Source organism: Eumetopias jubatus, unplaced genomic scaffold, assembly GCF_037043125.1.
Source record: "Eumetopias jubatus isolate StellerSeaLion01/CBP00866 unplaced genomic scaffold, mEumJub1_p1.0 scaffold_8, whole genome shotgun sequence".
Lineage (NCBI taxonomy): Eukaryota > Metazoa > Chordata > Mammalia > Carnivora > Otariidae > Eumetopias > Eumetopias jubatus.
Window position 1 is genome coordinate 58,437,992 of NW_028274814.1, and position 16,503 is coordinate 58,454,494.

The following is a 16,503-nucleotide window of genomic DNA, read 5'->3' on the forward strand; positions in this document are numbered from 1 at the left end:
TCTTAACATTTTTTAAATGGAAGGAGACTAGAGTTAACATAGACTTGGTTCAACAAATCACAATAATTAGCTGTAGTGTATTATATCTTTATTACTCAGTAAGGGATTTTTTTTTTTTTTTTTTTTTTAGCTACCTCATCACCCACTCACTGCCCCTAAATAGGGCAAAAATAAATCATCATTTTTTAAAAACCTATGGTTCTAAGATATGATAGGTTTTTTTCCTAAAGCCAGATTGTGTTGATAATCAGTAACACTTTGCGCTGGCATTTCCTTTATTCCACCTTGAATAATTCTTCACCTTCAACAACCAGAGTTCTGTTTTGTTTGTGAACTGCATCTTCTAGATTTGAACCACCTAAATGTGCTTTACCAACATCACCTCATCAGCGTGTTACTGGTTGCAAATCCACAATGTGCTACAAAATATTTCATAGGATGTTTCATTTCTTATTTGTCCTCCAAGCCAAAGTAGAGTTTCTCTTGGGTTTTTATAGTTGTTTTGTTTTTGTTTTGTTTTGTTTTGTTTTTCCAAGTGGCCCATGTGAATCCATGAAATGACTTGACCATTTCCTTTTGGAGTCCTGTAGAAAACCTAACAAAAATACCCTTTCTCGGTTCTTTCTTTTTCCATGGTCCCTAGGAAGTGGGCTGGAGTGAAGTGTCTTCACACGGGTCTAGCTGCATTCTCAGTGCACCGATTTTATGAAGATACCAGAGCTGGAGAAATTCCTCTGGCATGGCATGGAAGCCAGAGAAGGGCAAGACGTTATCATAGTAGTGATGGCTGATGGGCTGCTCATGCATATTCACAGAGAAGGGCCAGAAACCATAGATAGCTACCTCCTCACAGAGACCCAGAGCCGCACTCACCAGAAAGAGTCCTGTGGACAGGCGCTTGGCATGGATTCCCCTACTTTTCCAGAACTTTCCAATGCTACGCAGAAAGTTGGGGTTGGCAAAGAGCACTGTTTGATTGGCACCAACATCTGACAGTGTGTAATAAACCCGGAGAGATGGCTCTGTCCCTGTCTTCATAGAAAAGGCAGGCATGTAGATGTAACTGTGGTTATAAATCTTCATGTTGTCCACAAATGTCTTTCTGGACCACAGCAGATTCTGAAACCTATTATAGAGAAGAAGAGGCTCAGTTAAACCCTGAGAAAAGGAACTCATCAAACCCCACTCTATTGTTTGTCTGATGGCCCTGCTAGTTCACATTATCTCGGGGCGGGGGGGGGGGGAGAACATGAAAACTGCTTCACTTATATTTAAAATCTTCCTTGAACTTACCAATTATTTCTCATCAAGTAGCTTGGCTTTCCCCAAGCCCAACAATCTTAAATTCAGCTTAAGATTCCTTAATGGAATTCCCTTTGAACTAAAATGCACTGTACATTTTGTTCTCCCAGAATTATTTGCCTGGAATGTAAAAATAGTTTAATACTTATGAATTCACAAAGGTTGTTGGTGGTTGGATAGGATTTTTAAAAAGTATTTTTTAACTTATTTATCTGAGACAGAGAGCTAGCGAGTGAGAACATGAGCAGGGGGGAGCGGCAGAGGGAGAGGGAGAAGCAGGCTCCCCACCGAGCAGGGAGCCCGATGCGGGACTCGATCCCAGGACCCTGGGATCATGACCTGAGGCGAAGGCAAACGCTTAACCGACTGAGCCACCAGGCATCCCATTGGATAGGATTTTGATAAAAACTACTTCTGCAGTCTGATATAAGCACAGGACTGGTTTCTTCAACTGCAAATCAAAGGAACCACCTGGAAGATACTTCAAATTCTATGATCCTAAAAGTATTCTGATTAACTGATATTATAACTACAATATTACATGGAAAAAGAAGCACTTGTTACTATTATAAAATGATGCTGACAGAGTTGCCCATATTGTTTGCTCCAAAGGACTCTACTTTCCTGTTTTTTCCATTTGGATTCCATAAAAAGAGGATCTCCAGTTCAAGTGTATTCAACTAAAATTGATGATGTACATCCTATGTGTCAGGTACTGGGGAATTAAAAATGTAATGACCCAATTTCTGTTCTTAAGAAATTCAGGTCCATGGGGCGCCTGGGTGGCTCAGTCAGTTAAGCGGCTGCCTTCGGCTCAGGTCGTGATCCCAGGGTCCTGGGATCGAGCCCCACATCAGGCTCCCTGCTCAGCAGGGAGCCTGCTTCTCCCCTGCCTGCCGTTCCCCCTGCTTGTGCTTGCTCTCTGTCTCTCTCTCTCATTCTGTGTCAAATAAATTAATAAAAAATTTTAAAAAAAAGAAAGAAATTCAGGTCCAGTTGTGGAAACAAAAATATAAATGAGTACAACATAATGTTCTAAATGCAACAGTTGATATCTGTATAAAGTACTGTGGGATACAGATGAAAAAATAATCCTGCCTTAGAGGAGTGGAGCCTGAGAAAGCTTCAGAGAGGGGATGGCATTTAAATACAGCTCCTGTGGAGCATCAACAGAAGTACAGCAACAAAATAAGAAGAAACACTTTGGTCACAGGCTGGGGTGCACAGTGTACTGAAATAATCATGAAAAAGAGCCTGTTTCCCTGGGCCACAGGAGGCAGTAGCTGAAGGTAAGACATGTTGCAAAAGGGGCGCCTGGGTGGCTCAGTCGTTGGGCGTCTGACTTCGGCTCGGGTCATGATCCTGGGGTCCTGGGATCGAGCCCCGCATCGGGCTCCCTGCTCCGTGGGAGGCCTGCTTCTCCCTCTCCCACTCCCCCTGCTTGTGTTCCCTCTCTCGCTGTGTCTCTCTCTCTCTCTCTGTTAAATAAATAAAAAGGAAAAAAAAAAAAAAGACATGTTGCAAAAAACCTCGAGTGTCTCTAATTTGTTTGTGGACTTCAGCCTGTGGTGATGGGGAAACTCCACAGCCGCCGTGAGTACTCACAGCACTTACTATTTGCCTTACAAATATTTCCTCATTTGTTTAGTGGTCAGTCTGTGTCAAAAAAGGTCACTGGTGATCTGGGGAAGGAAGAGGCTGGTAGCCTGGAGACCAGTGAGGAGGTTGCTACAGATCAAGTATAAAAAGAGAAAAAAGACAATGAACTACACTCGGCTCTTGCAACTTTTGTTCTCTTTCACACAGGGCCGTCACCTGTGTTGGGTTACGTGCAGGTGGAGCAGAAGCCCGTAAGAATGCAATGGAGCCACAACTCACAGAGGGAAGCCTGGCCTGACACGTTGGCAGCGTTCATCATAAATATGTGAAACTAAAACTCTGAATAAACAAATCCACAGGGTTTTGTGTAGCAATCAGTGTGATTAACTCTGCCTGCCAAGAAAGGTGTGTTCCTTGAGCCCCAAAGAAGGAAAATTGCTCCAGGTTTCTTCATGTCCTTGACTCAGCAGCCTGCTTTAGCAATTTTCTCTGGGCTGCAACAAATAAAAATAGTGGTAACAGGGTTTGTAAGTGGAATCACTTTATCCTAGAAGAAGCCATGGAAGCACATTTACCCATATTCCGGGGCTGGACCAGCCTCGCCAACACAAATTCCTACCTCTCAACTCCACTAGCCCATGCTTAATAATTCTATTCTCCCTGTTGCCCACCCATATCTTCTGCTGTCTTCCTAAAACATGAATGCTTTCCCAATCATGTAAACACACCCTGCAGGTAACCTCCTACTTCTTTTGAACCATGGTTCTCAAACTCTAGTTAGAATATCCTGAAATTACAGCTTCCTGGGTTCCAATGAGTAATCCAGCTGAATTTGTATCCAGCACTCCCTGGTGATTCTTGTGCAGGGGTCCTGTTGATAGACTTATTTAGAAGATCAAAGCCATCCATGTAAGCTGTCTAGCTCTCTGCCATCTAACCCTCAACATCTCTTTCTTTACATCTTCTAATTTTATCCTTGCTGCAATTCTAACAGGAAGAAGTGCTCCCTCTTCCCCTCTGTGTCTTGGAACAAACCATTTCATATTTTCTAAAAAATTCATGTTCTAAAGTGGATCTCGCTTCTTTAAAACATTTAACCTCAGGGTGCCTGGGTGGCTCAGTGATCCCAGGGTCCTGGGATCGAGGCCCGCATTGGGCTCCCTGCTCAGTGGGGAGTCTGCTTCTCCTTCTCCCTCTGCCGCTCCCCTACTCTTGCTTGTGTTCTCTCTCTCTCTCTCAAACATAATCTTTTTAAAAACACAAACATTTAACCTCTCCCTCTCTACTGAATTATTCCTTTTTGTCTTCTAAGCACAGTTGGAACTTAGTGTATGAGGCAATTCTTCATATGCTCATACCCTTCCCTGATCTACATTCTAGTTTTTTCATTTCACTATCAACATTGTAGAGCAATTAGTCTACTTCTATCTGTTCCCTTTCTTGCTTCCATTTCTTCCTTATTGCTGTGCGGAATGGCTCCTATTCCACAGCACTCTGCTGGTTAATGGAACTTATCCTTATTTTTGTAGTGGACTACATACTAATGAGAATTACAGACAGCTCCAATAAAATCAGGGAAATTGATTTTATGTTCCCTGTCTTAAAGCTGACTGATTATTCTTGAAGAGGGCAGTCTTTCCCTTGAGTTTTCACTTTGAAAAGGAACACACATCTTGGATTTACTATAGCCTTAATTGTTTGACACTGTTAAAGAACCAGCCTATATATAAAATTTTATTATTTTTACCTACCCCATTTTTCAACAAATGACATTATTTAAGAACTCAAATCAATTCGGGCGCCTGGGTGGCTCAGTCGGTTAAGCGACTGCCTTCGGCTCGGGTCATGATCCTGGAGTCCAGGGATCGAGTCCCACATCAGAATCTCTGCTCAGCAGGGAGTCTGCTTCTCCCTCTGACCCTCTTCCCTCTCGTGCTCTCTGTCTCTCATTCTCTCTCTCTCAAATAAATAAATAAAATCTTAAAAAAAAAAGAACTCAAATCAATTCAATGCTTACTTATGGCACATCTAATATATTTACTGTTACTCTGATCAAGAGATTAATAGGAGTGGTTTGAATTTTACTAAATTATTACAAAATTCAACTGGAATTGTAAGAGTAGTGCTCCAGCTTATCTCTCCAGCCTCATTCTCAGATACTCTCTCTATCTTCACCCAATACTCCAGCCATCCCTGTATGTGCATCTGTCCTCATCTTTTGGCATTGATAGTTTCCTTTTGGCTTATCCATTCATTGCCCTGGTGAAGTTCTGTCTAAACATCAAGACTCAAGCTTCTCCTTCTAAAGCTTATTCTTTCCTTTCAACTTAAGCTTTCAAAGGAGTCTTCTTGGAACTTCTCAGGATGAACTAACTCTACCCTCCAAGGCTGTGTACTCCTTGAAGACAAGGGACAAGTTTTATTTGTCTTTCAATTTTTACAACTTAGGTCAGAATAGTTGTATACTATACAAATGGAAAACTATTAAACTGAAAAAAGAAGAAAATGAAGTGAGATCAGTCAGTGAATTATTAAAAATAGAAATGATTAATATATAATGAATATGGGCATGAAATAGAAAAATATATCAATAAAAATAGCAGAAAGCACAGAAATACAGCACATTTCACAAATAAATTTCCCACATGATAATAAAGAGAAAAATCATTGAAATTTTAAACAGTTACATTCAAGCTAACTATTTAACAATATGAAAATTTGAGGGGGAACAGATTTATATTTGACAAGAAAATTTCAAAATAATTTCAAGATATTTAAGGTCTATATTGCAAGGAAAACTAAAGAAAACAATTGTGTGAATTTATCAGCCACTTGCAAATTATCTTTCTATAAAGGTAAATATTGACAAAATTGATTACATCAAGATGCAAAATTTCATTGCCATGAAAATGAGATAACTAAAATAAAAAGGGAATGACTCTGAAAAGTATTTTCAACAAATATAAAAATAGAAGCTCAATATTGATAACATTATAGAGTCTAAATATATTGATATAAGATATGAAAATGGACAAAAACACAGATAATGGACAAAAACACAGATGCAGGTAATAAAAAGTGTTAAATGTTCAGCTTCAGAATGCCAGTCAAGATGCAAACTGAAGAGAATAAAGAAAGATAAGGGTCCAGTTCTCCCCTCTTCCAGCAAATTTCTAGAAATGAAAGAAAAAATATTTTTAAAGATCTACACCCATCCTGAAAAAAGAAAAGAAGGGAAACCCTCAGTGAATCCCCAAATCTGAGTTACTTCTGAAAAACAGAATGCTTACAGAAAGAAACCAGAATATAAACTAATTTGTTGAGCACTGCTCTAAAATGTAGCAGCGCCCCGTGCCTAAAGGCAGAAGATACTGAGAAGTTGGGTGTCTTGGAACAATCAACAAGGTGATTGTTTACATTATGGGGTAGGAGAGACATTCAAGTGGACTGAATCCTAAAATCCTGCACTGGTCAATCATCACTGTGGGTAGCAGGGAGAGAATATCAGCCTCTATGGAGGAACAGTGACTGTGTGCCCAGAGCTGGCCCAGCTCGAGGGGAAACTGAAATTCTTTTCAACTTGTACAATACTGGTAGCCAAGCTTATAGTTCCCAAGTAGAATATTGACACTGGCCCAAGAGAAAAGATATGATACAGATAATGACATTGGGGAGTCACCCAAAAGAAAGCCACCTTGCTATCTTCTCAACCAAAAGTAAAGCCTACCTGTGACAGGTCTAGTCTTCACAGAGCTTCCAGTTGCTAAACAAGAACAGAGAGCCAAGATCAGAAGATATTGAAGGAAAGCCTCCACCATGAGAGTCAGAGAACAAAGTAGAAGAATAAAAGAACTCAGAGGAAACCAATGTTATTCAAGGGCCAGAAGAAAACTCTTAAAATCTATAATTAGCTTGTTTAGAAATATTAATAGTGTACTGCATCCACTAATAAGACTAGGATGCTATAAAAAGAAAAAGAACATTTAGGTTACAAGAAACAGCTATTGGCAATTTAAGAAGATAACTGATGGATTCTGGTAAAGGAAATCGCCAGCTAAAGAGCTACAAAGCAGGCCTAGAAACCTATCAATCAGATTCTAGTGAAAGGAAAAGGGCACTTCCGGGAGAGTTGTCTCAACAACAACAAAAACGTGCCTCTGATAGTCATCTGATAGATGTTGACAGTAATGAAAGAAGATTTGCAGCTCTAATTGGGAGTCTGGAGATGAATTAGTGACTATTGCGTAGAAAGCCTTTATTTGCTCTGGGGGAAAATTAATAAGAAAAAAATTAAGAGTTGAACAGGATATCAAGTACTCATAAAATAGACTTTTTGTCTCAGATGTGAATTATTATGTAGACAATAAGGTAAGCACTATTAACTTAATTGTGATATATCTTAATTGAGAAGTTAGGAAAGTATAAGTATGTATGGAGGAGTGCTGTGAGTGGCACTTTAAGAGACAAAAACCTTTATTTTTCCATAATAAATCAATAGATAAACTGAAAAGTTTAAAACTGTAATTAAGCATGCTGCTTTAAAATGCAACAAGAGAAAAATCAACTAGAGAATTTGAACATCTTAGAACATTACTTGGGGGAATGGGAGACAAGAATTTGCTTCTTGCCATTTTAAGCTTTGCCAAACTATTTGATTTTCAAAGTGTATATAGCAAAAACTGATTAAAATTTAGATATTCACAAATCCATAATCATAGAGACTCTTAAATTAAAAAGTTTAATATTTTTAAACACAAATGAAAAATTTCTGAAAAGGACCACATAGCACAAAAGAAAAAAAAATATATATATAAAAACAATTATCATCATATAGGCCATAACATCTGATCTAAAATGAAAAGTCAACAACACAAAGATACACACACTGCACTAGAAAATTATTTTTTATTTTTTTAAAGATTTTATTTATTTATTTCTGAAGGAGAGAGCAGGAGCGGGGGCATGGGGAGAGGGGCAGAGAGAGAAGCAGACTCCCTGCTGAGCAGGCAGCCCAATGTGGGACTCAATCCCAGGACCCTGGGATCATGACCTGAGCTGAAGGCAGATGCTTAACAGACTGAGCCACCCAGGTGCCCTGAAAAAGAAATTTTTTTAAATGTATTTCAAGTATGTCTTTAAGGGGGAATATGCCAATATTTGCAGATGATATAATTACCTGTCTAGAATATATATAAGAGAACCAATTAGAAAATGATTTGTTGGACCTAATAATAACTTAGAAAAGCATAGCTTTTAAAAATCCATAGCTAAACCAGGCATAGAACTTCCTCAACTTGATAAAGAATAGTTACAAAAAATCTACACCTAGCATCATACTTTATGGTGAGAAACTTGAAATTTTCCTACTATCATCAGTAATAAGTCAAGGATGTCCCCTCTCACAACTACTTTTCAACATTATACTGGAAGCCACTGCTAATACATCTAAACAAGAAAATGAAATAAAGATATACAGTTTGGAAAGGAATACATAAAACTGTCTTTGCAGACAATCATCTTCACACAATCATCTATGTATAAAATCTGAAAGAATTAAAAAAAAAAAAAGCTTCCTGGAACTAGTAAACAATTACAGCAAGGCTGTAGGATATAAGATTAATATACCGAGTCAATTGCTTTCCTAAATATGAGCAATAAACAAATAGAATTTGAAATAAAAAATACAGGGCGCCTGGGTGGCTCAGTTGGTTAAGCATCTGCCTTTGGCTCAGGTCATGATCCCAGGGTCCTGGGATCGAGACCCACATTGGGCTCCCTGCTCAGTGGGAAGTCTGCTTCTCTCTCTCCCTCTGCTATTCCCCCCACTTGTGCACTCCCTCTCTCTCCCTGTCAAATAAATAAATAAAATATTTTTTAAAAAGAAATAAAAATACATTATCATTTATATTAGCACCCCCCAAATATGAAATACTTAAGCATAAATCCAACAAAATATGTACAAGACCTATGTGAGGAACACTAGAAAACTCTGATGAATGAAATCAAGGAACTAAATAAATGAGATTTTGAGAGATACTACATGTTCATGGATAGAAAGACTCAATATTGTCAAGATGTTAGTTCTTCCCAACATGAACTATAGATTCAATGCAACTCCAATCAAAAACATAGCAGGTTCTTTGGTGTATATCAACAAACTAATTCTGAAATTTATGTGGAGAAGCAAAAGATGTAGAATAGCCAATATAATATTAAAGGAGAAGAACAAACTTGGAGGACTGGCTCTACCCGACTTTAAGATTTACTATAAAGCTACAGTAATCAAGATAATGTGGTATTAGCAAAAGAATAGACACATCAATGAAACAGAACAGAAAACCCAGAAATTGACCCACATAAATGCAGTCAGCTGATCTTTGACAAAGGAGCAAAGGTAGTACAGTGTAACAAAGATAATGTTTTCAACAAACTGGTGCTGACACAAGTGGGTATCTATATGCAAAAAGTTGAATCTAGACAGAGACTTGATAGCCTTCACAAATATTAACTCAAAATGGATCATAAATGTAAAATGCAAAACTGTAAAACTCCCATAAGACAAATAATGAGAGAACCTAGGTGACCTTGGCTGTGGCAATAACATTTTATATACAAAATCAAAGGCACAATCCATTCACGATATAATCGATAAACTGGAATTCATTAAAATTGAAAACATTTCTGTGAGAGACAATATCAAGAGAACAAGAAGACAAACTGCATCCTGGGAGAAATATGTGCCCCAAAGACACAGGAGATAAAGAACTATTATCCAAACTATACAAAGAACTCTTTAAATTCAACGATTAAGAAAACAAATAACTCAATTTAAAAATGGGCCAAAGACTTCAACAGACACCTCACCAGATGGCAAATAAGCACATGAAAAGATGTTCATATTGTATATCGTCAAGGAAATGCAAATTGATACAGCAATGAGGTATCATTACTAGACATCTATGAGAATGACCAAAATCCAGAACCCTGCCAACACTGAATGCCTATAAGGATGTGGAGCAACAGAAACTCTCATTCATTGCTGGTGGGAATGCAAAATGGTACAGTTTGGTGGTTTCTTATAAAATTAAACACTCTTATGTGATCCAGCAATCCTGCTCCTTTGTACCTTCCCAAAGGCACTGAAAACTTAAATCCACACAGAAACCTGCACAAACATGTTTATAGCAGCTTTATTCATAATTGTCCAAACTCGGAAGCAATCAAGATGATCTGCCAAGGTGAATGGATAAAGAAACTGTATTATATCTGTATAAGGGAATATTATTCAGCACTAAAAAGAAATGACTTATCAAGCCATGAAAAGACATGGAGGAACCTTAAGTGCATACCACTGAGTGGAAGATGCAAGAATGGTTCAACATTTGCAAATCAATCAACATGATAGCATCACATTAACAAAATGAAGAAGAAAAATCATATGATCATCTCAATAGATGCAGAAAAAGCATTTGACAAAATTCAACATCCATTTATGATAAAAACTCTCAACAAAGCAGGTATAGAGGGAATGTACTTCGACATAATTAATGGCCATATATGAGAAGCTCACAGCCAATATCATTCTCAATAATCCGATAATCCTGATCTCTAAGATCAGGATCAAGACAGGATGTCCAATCTCACCACTTTTATTCAAATTAGTATTGGAAGTCCTGGCCAGAGCAATTAGGTAAGAAAAAGAAACTAAAGGCATCAAAATTTTAAAGAAAGAAGAAAAACTAACACTATTTGCATAAGACATGAAATTATATAAACCCTAAAGACTCCAACAAATAACTTAGATACAATAAATAAATTCAGTAAAGCTGCAGGATACAAAATCCATATACAACAATCTGTTGCATTTCTTTACACTAGTAACAAACTATTAAAAAGAAAAATATCAAAAACAATCCTATTTACAACTGCATCAAAAAGAAGATAATGCCTAGGAATAAATTCAACCAAAAAGGTGAAAGACCGATCTATCAAAAACTAATAACACATTTATGAAAGAAACTGAAGAAGACACAAATAACTGGAAAAATATTCCATGCTCATGGATTAGAAGAATTGATGTTGTTAAAATATCTATACTACCCAAAACAACATACAGATTCAATGCAATCCCTATCAAATTCTAATGGTATTTTTCACAGGAACAGAACAAATAATCCTAAAAATTTGTACTGAAGCATCAAAGATCCCAAATAGCCATGCAATCTTGAGGAAGAAGAATAAGGCTGGATGCATCACACTCGGATTTCAAAGAAAAGCTATAGTAATTAAAACAGTATAGTACTGGCATAAAAACAGACACATAGATCAATGAAACAGAATAAAGAGCCCAAAAATAAACCCATGCATATATGGTCAATTAATTTACAACACAATCAAGAATATATAATAGGGAAAGAACAGTCTCTTTAATAAATGGTGTTGGGAAAACTGGACAGCTACATGCAAAAGAATAAAACTGGATCACTATCTTCCATCATACATAAGATTAACAGATAATGAATTAAAGACTTGAACTTAAAACTTGACTCCATAAAACTCCTAGAAGAAAACATGAAATAAGCTCCTTGACATAGGTCTTGGTGATGATTTTTTGAATCCGTGAACTAAAGCAAAAACAACAAAAGCAAAAATAAACTAGTAGGACTACAAAACTAAAAAGCTTCTGCACAACAAAGGAAGCCATCAACAAAATGGAAAAGCAACTTACTGAATGGGAGAGCATATTTGCAATCACTTTATCTGATATGGGCTAATATACAAAATATATAAAGTACTTATAAACTCAATAGAAAAAAACAAAATCTGATTTAAAAATATGCAGATCTGAATATACATTTTTCAAAGTAGACTTACAGATGGCCAACAGGTACATACATGAAAAGACGCTCAACATCATTAATTATTAAGGAAATGAAATCAAAACAAGAATGAGATATCACCTCACACCTGTTAGAATGGCCATTATCAAAAAGACAAGAAATAACAGGTGTTGGTGAGAATGTGGAGGAAATAAAATTCTTGTGCACTGTTGGTGGGAGTACAAATTGGTGAAACCACTATGGAAGACTGTATGGAGGTTCCTAAAAAAAATAAAATAAAATAAAAACAGAACTACCAAATTATCAAAAAGATATATGCACTCGCATGTCCACTGCAGCATTATTTACAGTAGCCAAGATATGAAAACAACCTAAGTATACATCAATGGATAAATGGATAAAGTAATTGTGTAATTATATTATATATAATAATATATATATAATTCAGCCATAAAAAATAAAATCTTGCTATTTGAGACATGGAGAGACCCGACGGCATTACACTAAGTGAAATAAGTCAGACAGAGAAAAACAAATATCATATGAACTTATATGTGGAATCTAAGGAAAAGCAAAAAACCCAAACTCATAGATACAGAGAACAGACTGGTGGTTGCAAGAGGTGAGGGGTCAGGATGGGAGAAATTGTTTGTTGGTTTGTTTGTTTTTAGTTTAAATAAGTTGAATAAAAATTTTTTAAAATTGACAACATGAACAAATCAGAATCATAAAACAAAACACTATACAAAAAGATCAGGCAGATTTGATAAAGAACCAAGTGGAAATTCTGAAACTGAAAAAGATAACCTTTGAAAATAAATATTTTATGAAAAGATTAAATAGTAGATTTGATAGAATCAAAAGGAGAATTAATGCATTGAAAGATAAATCTAAAGACACTACCCAGAATGACACCTGGATGGAAAATATAAGAGAGATTAAGAGACAGAGAAGATAGAATAAAAAGATCCAAAACATGAATAGAAAGAGTTCCCAAAGAAGAAAATAGAGTGAATGGGAGAAAAGCGATATTTAGAGAACATACATATATGCCTTAAAACCAATGTAAAGTAGGTACAAATAAAGAAAGTGAGATGGGGAGTGAGTGGGGGATGGGCTAGATGGGTAATGGGCATTAAGGAGGGCACTTGTGATGAGCACTGGGTGTTGTAAGTGATGAATCACTAAATTCTACACCAGAAACTGAGTTACACTGCATGTTGACTAACGAATTTAAATAAAAAATTTGGACAAAAGTAAAAATAAAGAAAAATTTTAAAAAAAGTCAATTATGTCTAAAACATATGCACAAAAGACAGGTGGTTATTAAGTACCAGTCCCTTGACTCTCTTTTCTAGCATGATTAAAGTAAATAATACCACTAAAAAATAATAATATACAAATAACACAAGAGCCTGGGTGGCTCAGTCGGTGAAGTGTCTGCCTTTGACTCAGGTCATGATCCCAGGGTCTTGGGATTGAGTTCCACACTGGGCTCCCTGCTCAGTGGGGAGCCTGCTTTTCCCTCTCCTTCTACCCCTACTCCCTGCTCATGCTTTCTCTTTTTCTCTCTCTCTCAAATAAATATCTTTAAAAAATAAATAAAAACAAATAACACAAGAGAAAAACAGATAATGACATAGAACTATCAAGTCTGAGATGAAGAAATTCAAAGGGCCAACGTACATATTAAAATGTGTACAATCTCACCAGCATTAAAGTTATACATTTATACCAATTTTTTAAAGTATACCAATTAAAGCTACAGCAAAATTACAGTTTTCCACATATCCAATTGGTAGAAATTAGGCAACATAATAATAAACAGTAGAGTGTGAGAAATAGGTACTTTTATGCTTCAAATGGGAGCAAGAATTATTACAAACAGTTCAGAAGATGTTTTGGCATTTTCAATATGAACACCAATTGACTCAGAACTTCCATTTCTCAGCTGGTACCTTGGATATTTGCAAAATAACTTCTCACTTCTCTTAGATCTTGGCTCATATAACTGCACCTCAGAGAAGCCTTTCCTGACCACCCCATCTCTCACCTTTGTTGCATTTCTTCATCCTACCTATTGCTCTGTGACATTTTATCATACATGCATGTCTTTTTTTATTGTTTGTATCTCCTTGAATGTCCACAAGGAGGACTTTGTTTTGTTTATTGATAAATCCACAACATCAAGAATGGTGCCTGGCATATGGCACTAAGTAAATATTCATGAATGTTTGCTGAAGTATGCAGATAATTAAAAACAACCTGAATGTCCATCACAAATAGTGTTATATCTATACTATAATTTATGGCAATTCTTTTTTTTTAAATTTTTTATTGTTATGTTAATCACCATACATTACATCATTAGTTTTTGATGTAGTGTTCCACGATTCATTGTTTGCATATAACACCCAGTGCTCCACACAGAACATGCCCTCTTTAATACCCATCACCAGGCTAACCCATCCCCCCACCCCCTCCCCTCTAGAACCCTCAGTTTGTTTCTCAGAGTCCATAGTCTCTCGTGGTTCATCTCCCCCTCCGATTCCCCCCCCTTCATTTTTCCCCTCCTGCTATCTTCTTTTTTTTTCTTAACATGTATTGCATTATTTGTTTCAGAGGTACAGATCTGTGATTCAACAGTCTTGCACAATTCACAGCGCTCACCATAGCACAAACCCTCCCCAATGTCTATCACCCAGCCACCCCATCCCTCCCACCCCACCCCCACTCCAGCAACCCTCAGTTTGTTTCCTGAGATTAAGAATTCCTCATATCAGTGAGGTCATATGATACATGTCTTTCTCTGATTGACTTATTTCACTCAGCATAACACCCTCCAGTTCCATCCAAGTTGCTGCAAATGGCAAGATCTCATTCCTTTTGGTGGCTACATAATATTCCATTGTGTATATATACCACATCTTCTTTATCCATTCATCTGTCCATGGACATCTTGGCTCTTTCCATAGTTTGGCTATTGTGGACATTGCTGCTATAAACATTGGGGTGCACGTACCCCTTTGGATCCCTACATTTGTATCTTGGGGGTAAATACCCAGTAGTGCAATTGCTGGATCGTATGGTAGCTCTATTGTCAACTTTTTGAGGAACCTCCACACTGTTTTCCAGAGTGGTTGCACCAGCTTGCATTCCCACCAACAGTGGAGGAGGGTTCCCCTTTCTCCGCATCCCCGCCAACATTTGTCATTTCCTGACTTGTTAATTTTAGTTATGGCAATTCTTTTAATGACACAGCTCCATTTGTATTGATATGGAAATAGTTCCAAAACAAAATGTTATATAAAAAACAAAACGTTTCAGAATTACTACTGAAATTTATGTAATGGATTATCACATAAGATAAAGATATATATTTTCTATACTTACATGTATGTGTGTAAATGCATGGGAAACGTTGGAAGGATACACATTAAGCTGAAAACAATGGTTATCTCTAGGGACAGCAGTGAGTATGAGGGTGCAGGTAGAGGGTTAAGGAAAACTTTAACTTTGTCTGGAACGCTCTCATTCTTTAGAAGGTGATATATTTATGTTGCTACTTGTGTTGTTAAATATTTCCTTTTGAAAGGTCAGTCTCCTCAGTGTTCACATAAACACAAAGTAAAACAATCATGAATTTCTTGTTCACTCGTTCCAACACAACAAAAAGAAGTGTGGTAATTTTATTCATTAAGTTTTTAATAATATTATGATGTACTCCTTGCAGTATAAAACACATTTATTTAAAAAAGCCACAAATGTTCAAGTTAATTTCTCTTAAGTTTATTTCATTAAAAGTTCATTTATTTTAAAAAGAATATTTGTTTCAATGTTTTTCTCTATAATAATTTTATTTGAACACTTTCCTTACTATTTACTTCCTGTTCAAATGTTTCAGCAATTTTCCAGTAGGTTAACTCATTTCCGTATATTATTTACTTGCTTTTGTAATATCTTGGACCATTTGCCGTATTCATGGTCACTCACTGTCATTTTTCTGTCTCTTTGTGCAGCTGTTTGTTTACCCAGCTGTTGCTTCCTTTTCCTTTGTCAGTGAAAATTAATTTTGTGTTGATCCACAATACTTTTCTCCTCTGTACTTTCTCATCCTATGGGGGAGGCCATTCCACAGGAAAATATTTTACCAGATTGCAAACAACACATTATACCAAGCTATTCCATTCATACATAGTACATATTAAAATATGCCCCAAGAATACAAACTTTTAAAATATTTGCAAAGTGGGGGTTCCAAACCTAGACTGGACATTGCTAAGAGGAGAGAAATTCAGGACAGGCCTTTCAGAGATGGATATATCTTAACAGAATTTTGAAGAATGAGTAGAATTAGCTATGTAAACAGAGCTGAGGGGGAAAGTATGCTTGTCTGACAGAGTAGTGTGGGCAAAGTCACAGAGGTGAGAAAGGTGGTGTTCAGGGAAATGCAAACAATTTAATATAGTGAAGCTTTAGAGCCTTGGGAATAGCTAGAGATAAGGCACAGGACAGGATAAAAGAATCATCTATTGCCAATCAAGGTTGAGATTTTACCCATATGGAAAAAGGGAGACTAATTAACATTCATTAGCCCATGGGGGAAACGGTGAGGGAGGGTCTCACCACTCAGGCTATAGGGGAGGAAGGAAAAGCTGACTGTGGTGAATGGGACAAGCAGGGCTGATCTTCAGCTGGAAAGCAATGGTGAGAAATAGAGGACAGTGTCCATTCTAGTTTGGTGTGAATTCTGTACCAGTTA

At 37.0% G+C, this 16,503-nt stretch overlaps 1 protein-coding gene across 1 annotated transcript in view; it reads right to left on the reverse strand.

Annotated features, from left to right (window-relative positions):
• Positions 1-242: 242 nt before the first annotated feature.
• Positions 243-16,503, reverse strand: part of ST8SIA1 (ST8 alpha-N-acetyl-neuraminide alpha-2,8-sialyltransferase 1) — a 143,785-nt gene continuing 127,524 nt past the window's right edge. The window contains exon 5 of the mRNA XM_028113253.2: positions 243-1,126. Within this exon, the coding sequence (XP_027969054.1) occupies positions 640-1,126 (487 nt within the window). The 3' untranslated portion in view covers positions 243-639. The remainder of the gene's footprint in view (positions 1,127-16,503) is intronic.